The following is a 12,754-nucleotide window of genomic DNA, read 5'->3' as shown; positions in this document are numbered from 1 at the left end:
CCCTATTATATGCTACTCACACATTTAACTTACCTGCCGAGCTCCTATAAACATTTGAGTTTTTGGTCTCTGCTTTAGGGGAAAAAAATAAAAGGGATTCTGACTTTTTAAAAATCCAAGGTAAACTTTTACAGACAAAGAAATGCACTGATCTTAAGTGTATAATTAGATCAATCTGGGCAAATGACCAACATCCCAATCAAAATATACAATTCCTTCACCCTAAAGAATTCCTTCATACTCCCATCATTCCCCATAGGCAAACATTATTCTGATTACTATCACTATAGATTTGTTTGGAGACACTGGATTTGGTTACTTCATTGTCTTGTGCAGTTCATCAGGAAGGAAATTTGGTAGGAACTTGAATATAAACATTAGGCAGGAATCAAGGGTTTGTTTTAGTGAGAACACGATTACATTGCCCCTCTTAAGAATTGAGGCAAGATGTTTTTAATACCTGCTCTTTATAAAGTGACAACTCTGTTCCAGACACACTGCTGGGCACTTCATACATCACGGGCAGTTAAGGTAAACACCTAGACAAGAACAGGATCCCAGTAGACTGTAAGAACAACTGGGCACATTACATGAATAATTCGGTGTGACTTTTATGTGACTCTGTGAAGAAGTGAGAACTAAAGATAGAAGAGTAAATTAGTACCATATCATCTGTAGAGCACGGCACATTGTTATGGAGCTTAGTCTTATTCTACAGATGCTAAGGAGCCATAAAAGATTCTGGTGAAAGCCTGTAGGGAAAGATTCTCAAGGATTCATGAAGGCTGAAGAAACTCTTTGAAAATTGTGTTGGGATGTAACATGGAGGTGGAATTAGGAAAGATTCAGGTGTTGATTTTCCTCTCAGAATAGATGTGTATTTTATGAAGTGTATTAAACAGGATTAACCTCCGTCTGAGGAATTTGGTACCACACTGGTGGTCTCTTGTCATTTTGATGGATGTTCAACAGTTTCATTTCAGCACATCTGAAAACCTTTTAAACTGTGGCAACTTTTGGGAAATGGTTTTAGTGTGAAGTGGCAACAGTATAAATCCAGAAGGGCAGCTGGGGCAGTTATAATTTCGCTTTTAGATACTTTTCTTGGAAAAGTGGAAGCTTATCTGGCCAGAATGAAAATGGGATTATCAACTTGACACCTGATCTAGCTTTAGACTGGGTTAGTCACACGGTGAAATAATCTGGTAGTTTTTGTTTGTCTTTTCACAATGTTCACTGGGGCTGCACAGCAGAGAATAAGTAAAAAATCTCAAGCTGCAACAAGTCTGGATTCTATCTAGTTCAAGAATGGGGATAAGAGAGACAAAGTGGAGGAATTGTACCCATCTTTCAGCAAAGACTGATCTTTCTATTGCTTGTTCCACACTGAATTCATTTCTGCTGCGAATGTTGAGAAACAGGTTATTCTCCAAGAACCTAAAATTGTTAAGCAGGATAATCTTTTGGGGTCTTCCTTACTACATCAATTAGTTCTCATTATTAAAGTATGCATACTGGAAGAAGTCAATGAGTGTTAATAAAGTAGATGGGGTTTGCATGACATTATTAGCCCCCTAGTTGTCTCTAACTACTGCAGTAGTTTCCCTGCAGTGTGAGCAGGCAGAAGAAGTGGCACTCCCACAGGGCACATGCACCTCTAGTCCTTCTTACCTACTGACTTCCTCCAGCTTTCTTGCAGCCTCATGGATATTTAGCAGTAAGACATGTCTTCGGGTGGCACCGGACTTTGCCTTTGAGTCCTGTCACCTTACAAACCTAGGCTCCTCTAGTACTCTCTGGCTGCCTTTGGCTTAGACTAGTAGGCAGGGTTGGGTCCTACAGGACAGTATTCAAGTTAGGAAAACAGCCTATTCTGCCAGGCTTATTGTTAACAGTTTTGTACATTTGTTAGTACATAACTTATTTCAGAAGTAAAACTTGCGCTTTCTTTTTCTTTCCTCTTCAGTTTCACGGTTCAGTTTCATATCATCATGCAGGTAGATTCTCGACTTTGAGAAAATCTTTTTTTGTTTTGTTCAGGGGCTATGTACAGATAGCTCTGATGGATTAGCTCTCATTTTATGGGGCCATTAATCAGGGTGGCATTTGACATGAGTCCTTCTGTTCCCTGTTAGCTTTCAGCAGGCAAAATAAATCCTATGGCTTATATTCCCTTCTCCTGTGGAATGGTATGATGAAGGCCTGGAGCCAGCATCACCGACCCTCTAAAATGAAGGTAGAGGGGCTGTCATTGTGGTGTGACAGGACAGAAATAACCAATCATCCACACCATTTGGCTTGTCTTCCTTTCTTCTGGAGAAGCACAAGCCACAGAAACAGTAGTTATTCTATTATCCAAGCTCAAAAGAAGGCTGGGGATGTAGCTCAGTAGTAGAGCACTTGCTGAGTATGTGCAAGGCCCTGGGTTCAATCCCTAGCACTGAAAGAAAAAAAAAAAAAAAAAAAAGGTGCCAGGTGCTGCCCTTTATTAATTCACTCATTCATTTAGCTAACATTTATTAAGTTTTTATAGTGCGCTAGGCCTCTTTTAGCTAAGATTAATAAAATCGTCCTTTTCTCCAAGAAGTGCATAGTTTCTTGGAGAAGAGATAGGAAAACAAATAGTTCTAATGAAAGAAATAATGCAGTGTAATAAAAGTTATGATAGAAATATCTTCAAGGTGTTGCCAAAGCATAAAAGAGGAAATAATTCTGACTTCTTAAGAACTTTCTTGGATGAAGGAAAGCCCCCTGGCAGAAGGGACAGCATGTGCAAAACCATAGGAGCATATCATATTTGGACAATCCCAAACTCCAAGGCAAGAGTTATGGGTATTAAGGCTGGACAGACGGACAGGAGATAGGCATTTAAGAAAATACTGACTTAGAGAAATTACTTTAAAAAAACTTGTTAGCTCTGTGATGGCTCCTTATAGGTCAACCAGCTCACAGTCAAGGTATGAATCTCTGTGAGCTAAAACTGCTGAAAAAGCTGTATGAAATGTTTTTCATCCTGCTTCCTTGACCTTTGCTACTTTCTCAGGGCTGTTTCAGTGGAATGGCAGAGGTGAAAACTCCCAGTTAAAGCCTTTTGATTGGTGCCTTATGCTGTCTGTGATGGGATCACTTCAAATCACAATCACAAAAAGAAAGGAAGAAAGAAAAGAAAGAAAGAAAGAAAGAAAGAAAGAAAGGGAGGGAGGGAGGGAGGGAGGGAGGGAAAGAAAGAAAGAAAGAAAGAAAGAAAGAAAGAAAGAAAGAAAGAAAGAAAGAAAGAAAGAAAGAAAGAAAGAAAGAAAAGAAAGAAAGAAAGAAAGAAAGAAAGAAAAAAGGTGGGTTGGTGGTAGGTCATTCCAATCAGGGTTTCTCTTTCTTTTAAGCAGATGATGATCAAAGCAACTGACAAACTGTCACGGAATCTGCCAGACCTCACACTGGCCTGTGCCTTCTCTCTAGCTCTTGAACTTTTCCTCTTCCCTTCATGGGCTCTGAGCCTATTCCTAGTAAACAGGTCCCAGACTTCTGGTCTGCAGCCATCCTGGTCCTGCTGAGCTGATCCAAGTGTCCTGCTTCTGCTCCCTGGTGACCTGATAATCAAGCTTCATGGAGGTGAGTTATTCTTCCAACACAGCTGGTTTTCTGGGTATTACGTGGAAAACAAGATCATGGAATGGGATATGGATTTTAGACCATGAAAGAAAATATAGGGAAATATTTAACTTAGGGCAACTTGTAGTTTCTATATTCTCTGAAGTTCTTGGAAAAACTGAGAATTTAGATTAAAGAGGCTGGTAAGAAAGTAGTGAAATCCACCACAGCTTTTTGAGAAAAATTAAAGTGCTGTACAAAACTACTCTCTTTACTAATGTAAGCACCTTATTAATTTTTGATTAAAATTATTAAATATGTTTTTATTGTTATACTATCATATTTGACATTTTATATTTAAAGCAGAGCTGACTCTTGCAGGAGTTAAACATTTTTTAATTGAATTTCTTGTTTTAAGATCCCTTCAGAAGAATTAAGGTCATCATACTACAGTGATACATGCATACTCATATTTGTAGCAGCACAATTTACATTAACCAAATTATGGAACCAGCCTAGGTGTCCCTCAGTGGATGAAGGATAAAGGAAATGTGATATATATATATATATGCACATACACACACAATGGAGTTTTATTCAGTCATAAATAAAAGTGAAATTATGACTTTTGCAGGAAAATGGATGAACTAGAGACCATCATGTTAAGAGAAATAAGTCAAACTCAGAAGGTCAAGGGTCATAGGTTTTCTCTCATATGTGGAAACTAGAGAGAAAAAGGAAAAAGACAGTGGGGGTGGCTCTCAAGAAAATCTAAGGGAGATGAGTAGAGGAAAGGGACAAGGGGTGGGAGGTGGGAAGGAACAGGGAAATGCTGGGGAGTGATATTGGTCAAATTATATATATATTTTTAATGTGAATCCTTTATTGTCCTGTAAGGTCATGGCATAACTGATTTTAAGTAGAACAGGTAGTTCTCATTTCTTTACTGGTTGCTCTGCTCTTTCTCTTCCACATTAAGTACAGTATCCACAGTTATTCCTATATCTGCCAGTGACTGATCTTGCGCCACTTCAAGTGGCCTTCTGGGAAAGGATGTGGAAAGGCCATATAGGGATGTATGGTACCCAATTTTCATTATCCAGTCGAATAAGACCTGTGAACTCCAAGACTTAAAAAACCTTCTCCTCAGGACTTTCCCACGTAGACATTGGAGAGCAACAGTAACTACTTCTTCAGTTGTTTCAGAAGGTTCTTCAGGTAAATCAGGAACCTGCTTCTGGTGAGGGCTGTTCAGCAGATGGCGAAACTTCGGATAGAGGTTTAGCCAAATTCCGTTTCTTTGCAGCTTCTCTGTTGGTTGTTTCAAAAGATGTCTGGCTTGCATTTTCAAGCACTATTTCTTCATCACCCCCAAGTTTGTGACCACTAGTTAACTTCCAGGTTTCACCCGTCATCTGATAAAAACGCTCTTCCAGTTTTTTCAATCTCATTTCCTGGTGAGGTTTTAAAACATTTTCTATGTATCTGCTGGCCTTTTCACCCTGTGCTTCTTGTTGTTTTTTTCTCACAAGTTTTTGTCTTTTCTCATTCTTCTCTTCTTCTTCAAGTTGCTCAGGGCTTCACTAAATTGCTGACGCTGGTTTTGAACTTGTGATTCTTCTGCCTCAATCTCCTAAGTCCCTGAGATTACAGGTACATACTACTCTTGAATTTTTTCATAAATAATGTGAAAGGCTTTGAATTAAGTACTGCTCATTTTCTTATTTATTTACATTTAAATAAACAATAAAGAAAGAAAACAAAAAACAAGGTACCAAATTCATTACTGGTGACCTTTTTCCTAATACCATATAAGAATGTAGCTTTTTGGTGGCTCATGCCTGTAATCCCAGCTACTCAGGAGGCCAAGGCAGGCAGGAGGATTGCAAATTCAAGGCCAGTCTGGACAATGTGGTGAGATCCTGTCTTTCAGATAAGTCTGGGAAGATCTAAATGAGTTAAGCAATGAGGCAGTCATAGAAATAATTAAAGTAAGAAGAGCAAGCAGTAAGAAAACTCGGCCACACAGCAAGATGAGATCTTAATTCCTCAAATAGTTGTTCTTTTTGGACCCATAATCCCAGCCAAATTATATTGTTATATTTTATGAATGTATGAATATGTGACAACAAATCCCATCATCATGTACAATTATAATGCTCCAATAAAAATGTGGGAAATAATCCCTTCAGAGCTAAAATAAGGAAGTTATATTCTTCTGAACTTAGTGTTCTTTTCATTGTTAGACAAAAGGGAAAGTTTATTTACCACAAGAAAGCTGAAAAAACTCACTAAAATTGATAAGAAATCTTAAAACATGAGTTATCATTTCCACCAGTTTCCTCTTCTTATGATGTTGAATTTCATTATATATACATTAATTATTAAGATAAGGTTCTTTCTGGTGCAGTGGCATACTCCTGTAATCCCAGCAACTTGGGAGACTGAGGCAGAAGGATCGCAAATTCAAGTCCAGCCTTGCAGTTTAGTGAGACCCTCAGCAACTTAAAGAGACTTTTAATGAGACCCTGTCTCGAAATAAAAAAATAAAAAGGACTGGGAATGTAGCTTAGTGGTAAAGCACCCTTGAGTTTGATCCCCAGTACAAAGAAAAAAAAAAAATCAGGTTCTAATTTTCTCTATCTCAGGAACTTTAGGTTTGTTTTTCTCTATCACAGGAACTTTAGGTTTGTTTTTACTCTACTTAGTTCTTAGATGTTGAAGGAAACAGGGCTATAAGCATTTTGTTTATAATTTCTAAAGGAAAAAAATAAACACTATTGCCTCTACTTATTATACTCTCATCCCTTTAAGGCCAAGTCAGCAAAAATAGATACTTTTCTCTAATAATAAGAAAATTTCGTCCTGTGATAGTGAGTGTTTCGTTTCAAATGTTCAGAGGCTGAAAGTTGTGAACTAAATGACCTAACATCTTTTTAAACTCTCAGAAACTGAAAAATCAACACGTTCAGAATCTTTCTTTCCTTCTTGTGTGAAAAAGGCAAAACTCATGAAACAAGGGTGTGTCTTGCTCTTGAGTGGGAGTTGGTTGTGCCATAGAGCTTATCTCTAGATGAATTGTATTTCTCTGCTCTTAGGTTAATTCTTCAGAAATTTGCCCATTAAAGTTTTAAAAAATTACTTTGGAGGAATAAAGGCTGGAAAGTAAATAAAGAATGCTCCTTAAATATTTTATTAACCTTAATTTCAAAAATTTGCAATCCAAAAACTTCTCAGGAAAACAAAATCTTTGGGAGAAAAACTGTTCCTGGAAATTTCTTCTTTTTTTAAAAAAAATAATTCTTTTATTTGTTCTTTTTAGTTATACATGACAGTAGAATGTATTTTGACATATCATACATACATGGAGTATAACTTCCCATTCATGTGGTTGTACATGATAAGGAGTTACACTGGTCATGTATTCATATATGAACATAGGAAAAGTTATGATTGATTCATTCTACTGTCTTTTCCATTCCTATCCTCCCTCCCTTCCCCTGGTCTTTGGTTTTTTGGGATTGACTTATTTCACTTAGCATAATAGCCTCCAATTCCATCCATTTGCCAGCAAATGCCATTAATTTCATTTTTCTTTATGACTGAGTAATATTCCATTGTGTATATGTACCACATTTTCTTTATTCATTCATCTGTTAAAGAGCATCTAGGTTGGTTCCATAGTTTAGCTATTGTGAACTGAGTTACTATAAACATTGATGTGACTGCAGTGTCACTGTAGTATGCTGATTTTAAGTCCTTTGGGTATAAACTGAGGAGTGGGATAGCTAGGTCAAATGGTGGTTCCATTCCAACTTTTTTGAGGAATCTCCATACTGCTTTCCTGAGTGGTTGCACCAATTTTAGCCTACTGGCAACGTATGAGTATACCTTTTCCCCCACATCCTCACCAACATTTATTGTTGCTTGTATTCTTGATAATTGCCATTCTGATTGGAGTGAGATGAAATATCAGTTTAGTTTTAATTTTCATTTCTCAAATTGCTAGTGATGTTGAACATTTTTTTCATATATTTGTTGACCATTCGTATTTCTTCTGTGAAGTGTCTGTTCAGTTCTTTTGCCCATTTATTGATTGGGTTATTTGGTTTTTTTGGTGTTAAATTTTTTGGGTTCTTCTTCTTCTTTTTTTTTTTTTGCGGTGTTGGGGATCGAACTCAGGGACTTGTGCTTGCAGCGCAAGCACTCTACCGACTGAGCTATCTCCCCAGCCCTGGGTTCTTTTATATCCTGAAATTAATGCTCTATCTGAGTTTCTTCTGCAAATTTCTAATAACATCATAGTTCTCTATTCCTTGTTTTTTCTCTGTTCTGAGAATGTGTGCAGTAAGTGGATGCGCTTTCTTAGGAAATGATTCCTGCCAGTCAGAGGTTTATAAAGATGAGAATTGTTCCCTGACTTGAGTTTCTCTCCTTCTGACTTAAGGCTATACTTTCCTAAAGGGAGGTCTGGCAGGGAATGTGATTTCCTAAGAGATTTCCAGGTACTGAAATTTCATTTTTTTTTTACCTCCCTTTAGTGCAGTAGAAAGTTGTTCCAAGTATTTTGCCTCACTTATTTTGATCTACTTAATAAATTCAGTTTCATAAAGTATATTGATTGGCCTTCTGCTGACTTAGTGATTAAGATAAAAGGTTTTGGGGGCAGATAAAGAATTCAAATATGGGTTCCACCACTTAATGACTGTGATTTTGTCAAATTACTTAAACTCTTTAAGCTTTAGTTTCCTTAAAAGTGGGGCAATAATATGTATCTCATAGGGCTTTTATAAAGATTAAATGAGATAATGTCCATAAATAATTTTGCACAGTGAATGCTCACTAAATATTATATGATCAATGTCTTGTTTTATAGCAGAGGATGTGGGTTTTTCCTTTTTCTTTTTTTTTTTTTTTCTGGTGGTGGCTACCAAGGATTGAACCCAGGGAAACCATTTGATTAGGATCTTGCTAAGTTGCTAAGGCTGACTTTGAACTTGAGATATTTTGCCTTAGCCTCCCTAGTTGCTGGGATTACAGGTATGTGCCATCACACCCAGCTAGAGGATGTATTCTTTTTTTTTTTTTTTAATATTTTTAGTTGTAGATGGACACAATATATTTTATTTTCAAGTAGTGCTGAGAATCTAACCCAGTGCCTCATGTGTGCTAGGCAAGCACTCTACCACTGAGCCACAACCCCAGCCTGAGGATGTATTCTTGAGAGACAAGTTAACTGGAGAAACCTCCACTGGCAAGATGAATTAACCATAAAACCCCCAACCAATCATATTGTATCAACAACTGATAGCATTAAATATATTTTTATATCATAATTTCAGTCTTTTAAAATGTACAATTCAGTAGTTCTTGGCATATTCTCAAAATTATATAACCATCACCACTATCTAATTTCAAAACATTTTCACAATCCCCAAAAGAAATCCCAAGCCCATTATCATCACTCCCCAATCCCCTTTGACCCAGCCTTGGCCACTATTATCTACTTCAAATATATTTTAAAAACACATTGAATAAAATTCCTAAATTGTATTCACCTTCAAAGAAAGCTAGGGGGCTGGGGTTGTGACTCAGTGGTAGAGCACTTGCCTAGCACATGTGAGATACTGGGTTAGATCCTCAGCACCACATAAAAATAAATAAATAAAACAAAGGTATTGTGTCCATCTACAACTAAAAATATTAAAAAGAAGAAGAAGAAGAAGAAGAAGAAGAAGAAGAAGAAGAAGAAGCAGCAGCAGCTGGATTTACCAGCACAAACCAGTTCTGGTAGGTACCCTTTCTTCTAGATCATTCCCATCTGTATATGTTCTCCCACAAGTTTTATATTATTCAGAATACATCTATTTTTAAAGTTTCAAGACAGCTCTGACTGGCTTACAATGCATATTTTTTTTTCTGTAATGGAAATTCTACCCAGGGCCTTGTGTGTGCTAGACAAGTGCTTTGTTGCTGAGCTACATCCCCATCTCTTTTTAAATTTTTGAGACAGCTTCTAAGTTGCTCAGGCTGATCTTGAACTTGTGATCCTCCTACCTTAGCCTCCCAAGTAAAAATGCAATTTTTTTGAGCTTGCATGTTCTCCAATGGGCATATTTTTTCCTGGGTTTGGTCTTTTGATACATATTGAGAGGATGAAGAATAAACAGATTTTGTTCTCTTCACTTTCATACAATTTCTCATTCAGCCTGGAACAAAAAATGAAGTACTCTGTTTTTGAATATTTTGTTACCTTTGGTTAATGAAATTTAAATGAATTATTTATATGTAAAAGGGCAGTAAGTGAAAAATTTTCAATATATAACAGAACCATGGAAAATAAGACTAGAAATATGAATTTTCAATATATTGAAGAGAATTCTGAATTCTGGGGTCTTTTAAAAAAACTCACAAAAACTTATTTCACTAGGCTACAAAGAACAACAGAAGATATTGGAGGGTTAGTAATCATTATTAACTAGAACTTGCAACTGATTAGATGACAGGGCAGGAAGAAGATAATAAAATAAAGATTATTCAGATTTCGAAACTGGAAGACTTGTGCAATTAATAGATATAGGGAAGTCAAAAGAAGGAAGAGAGCTGGGTGTGGTGGCACAAGCCCAACTACTTTGGGAGTCTGGGACTAGAGGATCACTTGAGCCCACACATTTAAGACCAGCATGGGCAACATATTGAGACAATATTTAAAAAAGAAAGCTAAGAAAGAATAAAAAGAAAAGCAACAGAAGGAACTGACTTGGGGGGAAATATGATTTCTGTTTCAGTAATGTTGGTTTTGAAGGACCCAATCATGGGCTCAGAGATTCAGATTTGATAGTTATTTACATAGAGGTTGTATATGAAATCATGTAATGAATGGCTAATTTGGTAAGAAGAAAGTGGAGAGCTAGAAGAGGGCTGAAGATAGACCATGGCCATCATTCACACTTAGAATGAGAAGAGAAAGGGAAACTAGCCAAGGCAGAGGAGTGGTCAAAGGATGGAGAACAGGACAGTATCACATCATAAAGGGCCAAAGGATAGACTAAATAAGTCAAGAAAGATGAAGATTAAAGTTTCATTAAATGAGTGTTTAGCAAACTCTACCACAGAGTGCTGAGGTACATGGTCTATTAAAAGGGCAGAGATTTAGACAAGCTACCTTAAGCAAAGAGAAAACCTCACTTATTATGAGTGTTAGCACAAAAGGACCGAGCTGAGTGCAAACCATGGATCAGCGCAGCCTTTATTCAGCAATGAAATCACACATCTAATGGACCGACTTTCCTGGTGGAAAATGAGCCCCTGGTCAAAGGAGGAATCTGTGCTTATATAGGTTAAACTGAGAGGTGACTTAATTAATGAACAAGTCAGGATGGGCAGTCAGGAGTTTGAGATCTGTCTTTACTGGGTCAGATGGAGGGTCTGGGGTCAACAGTCAGTATCTGGCAAAGGAACTGTTTTGGGAAGGATTAATGCTTTGGCCTCCTCCCAGAGACTGTCACTCTAGGCTTGAGGGATAACTCCTCCTGGGGGCTTGTGTCACCACTGGGAAAGAATGTATTGGGAAAGGATCAATGTGTTGCCTTCTCCCTCACTCCCTTTTCCCAGGTCACACTATTTTGGGGTTTGTCATTTTCCATATCTAACAAAGAGAATAAATGTTTATTCTTCCAACACATGTTTTGGGCCCCTACAATGACAAGGAATCTTGCTAGGCTTAGGAATCCTAGAAGAATCAAAGGACAGTGCAGTGGTTAATGTAACAGTCACTCCCCACATAATTCTTGTCTCTACCTACTAGCTGACTTTACTCTGCATCTCTGCATAAGTAGAGGCAAATGTAAACTCCATCTGGGAATGTAGAGTCAGGAATGAGGAGTAGAGTAGTTTTGGTTAAATTTTCAAGGAGATGTATAGCAGATGGGGATAGCTCTGACCTTCAGGTTAGAATTTCTTGAATTCCCTTGGTTCTACCAATGAATTGAGTGTCAGAGTTAGTTCATCCTTCTATGAGCTCCAGTAACCCATAGACCAATCCTCAGGGATTTTGCCCCAGAATAAATTTTCTGTCAGTACTTAAGTTTTTCATCCTTTATACAGAGAAGATATACAAATTGAAAATTAGTATATGTACATTTAACATTTATTTTTTCCCCTGTATAAATCTTCCTTGCTTTTGCCTGCCCAAGATTTGATCTTCAAGTCCCCTTTTAGTTCTCCCTTCTAGATGTTTCTCTTGACCATACTCCCTGGTCAAGAGTTGGGAACCCAACTATTATGGAACCTACTAATCTACATCATAAAAATTATTCTCTTACTTTGAGAAAGCCTAATCTCAGCATTTTAGATCACAGCCTGTCACCTTTAGCATTTAGTAAAAGTTAAGAGCAGTGAATTCTGGCATTTGAAAATCTTAGGATGGAAAGGGTCATTCCAGGAATTGTGGCAGAGAACTTAGTAAGAAGCAGAGCCTAGAATCATAGAATTTGGGTAGTCAGTGGTGATACAATTTCTTCCATACAGCTAAACCAGGATCCCTGAGATGCCAGGAATTCAGGAATTCAGTTCTGGTAAAGGGGTAGTCCATGAGATAAAACAGATTTGATTTAAGACCATCCTCTTCCTGATGGTTCCAGAAGAGAGACAGACTCAACCTGTCCTAGATAGGTTAGGATAAGGGTGAGTGGGATGGGACAGAGGCTAGTACCACCCTGAGAACTGGGAAGTGACCCACCCTTCCCTGGACACAGGCTTTGAGGCTTCCACTCAGGTTCTCCTTCAGCTATGTTTCTATGATTTTCTAGATCATATTCCAGGTATCTAGGACCTTATAATATTCTGCCCAAAAGATTTTTAGCCTGATGCTAGGGCCTCCATCGCTCTTCTCCCAGTACTAGTCACCACCCCCTAGGTCATGTAACTGCCAGTATGTACACCTGGTAAGACCCAAGGATGTGTGTGTGTGTGTGTGTGTGTGTGTGTGTGTGTGTGTACACAAAGCTTGGTTGTGTGGGCTGGGTTTTCTACACATAAGCTTATGTAGTACAGGGCAGGGTGACAGGATAGGGAAGTGAAAAGCACAGAGCACTAGGGACCTCTAGTTATGTTTTGCTCTGATACACAAAAGTAGTGAAGGTCTCACAGGCAGAGATCTGATGCT

General features: G+C 37.9%; 1 protein-coding gene and 1 pseudogene across 1 annotated transcript in view; one reads left to right on the top strand and one right to left on the bottom strand.

Annotated features, from left to right (window-relative positions):
• Window positions 1–3,594: 3,594 nt before the first annotated feature.
• Window positions 3,595–12,754, top strand: part of Trim69 (tripartite motif containing 69) — a 28,295-nt gene continuing 19,135 nt past the window's right edge. Inside the window, exon 1 of the mRNA XM_047539287.1 lies at window positions 3,595–3,609. Coding sequence (XP_047395243.1) covers window positions 3,604–3,609 — 6 coding nt within the window. The 5' untranslated portion in view covers window positions 3,595–3,603. The remainder of the gene's footprint in view (window positions 3,610–12,754) is intronic.
• On the bottom strand, window positions 4,532–5,586 carry LOC124977546 (UBX domain-containing protein 8-like; annotated as a pseudogene).

This window comes from Sciurus carolinensis, chromosome 2 (genome assembly GCF_902686445.1).
Source record: "Sciurus carolinensis chromosome 2, mSciCar1.2, whole genome shotgun sequence".
Lineage (NCBI taxonomy): Eukaryota > Metazoa > Chordata > Mammalia > Rodentia > Sciuridae > Sciurus > Sciurus carolinensis.
This window is presented reverse-complemented; position numbering and strand designations above follow the sequence as displayed.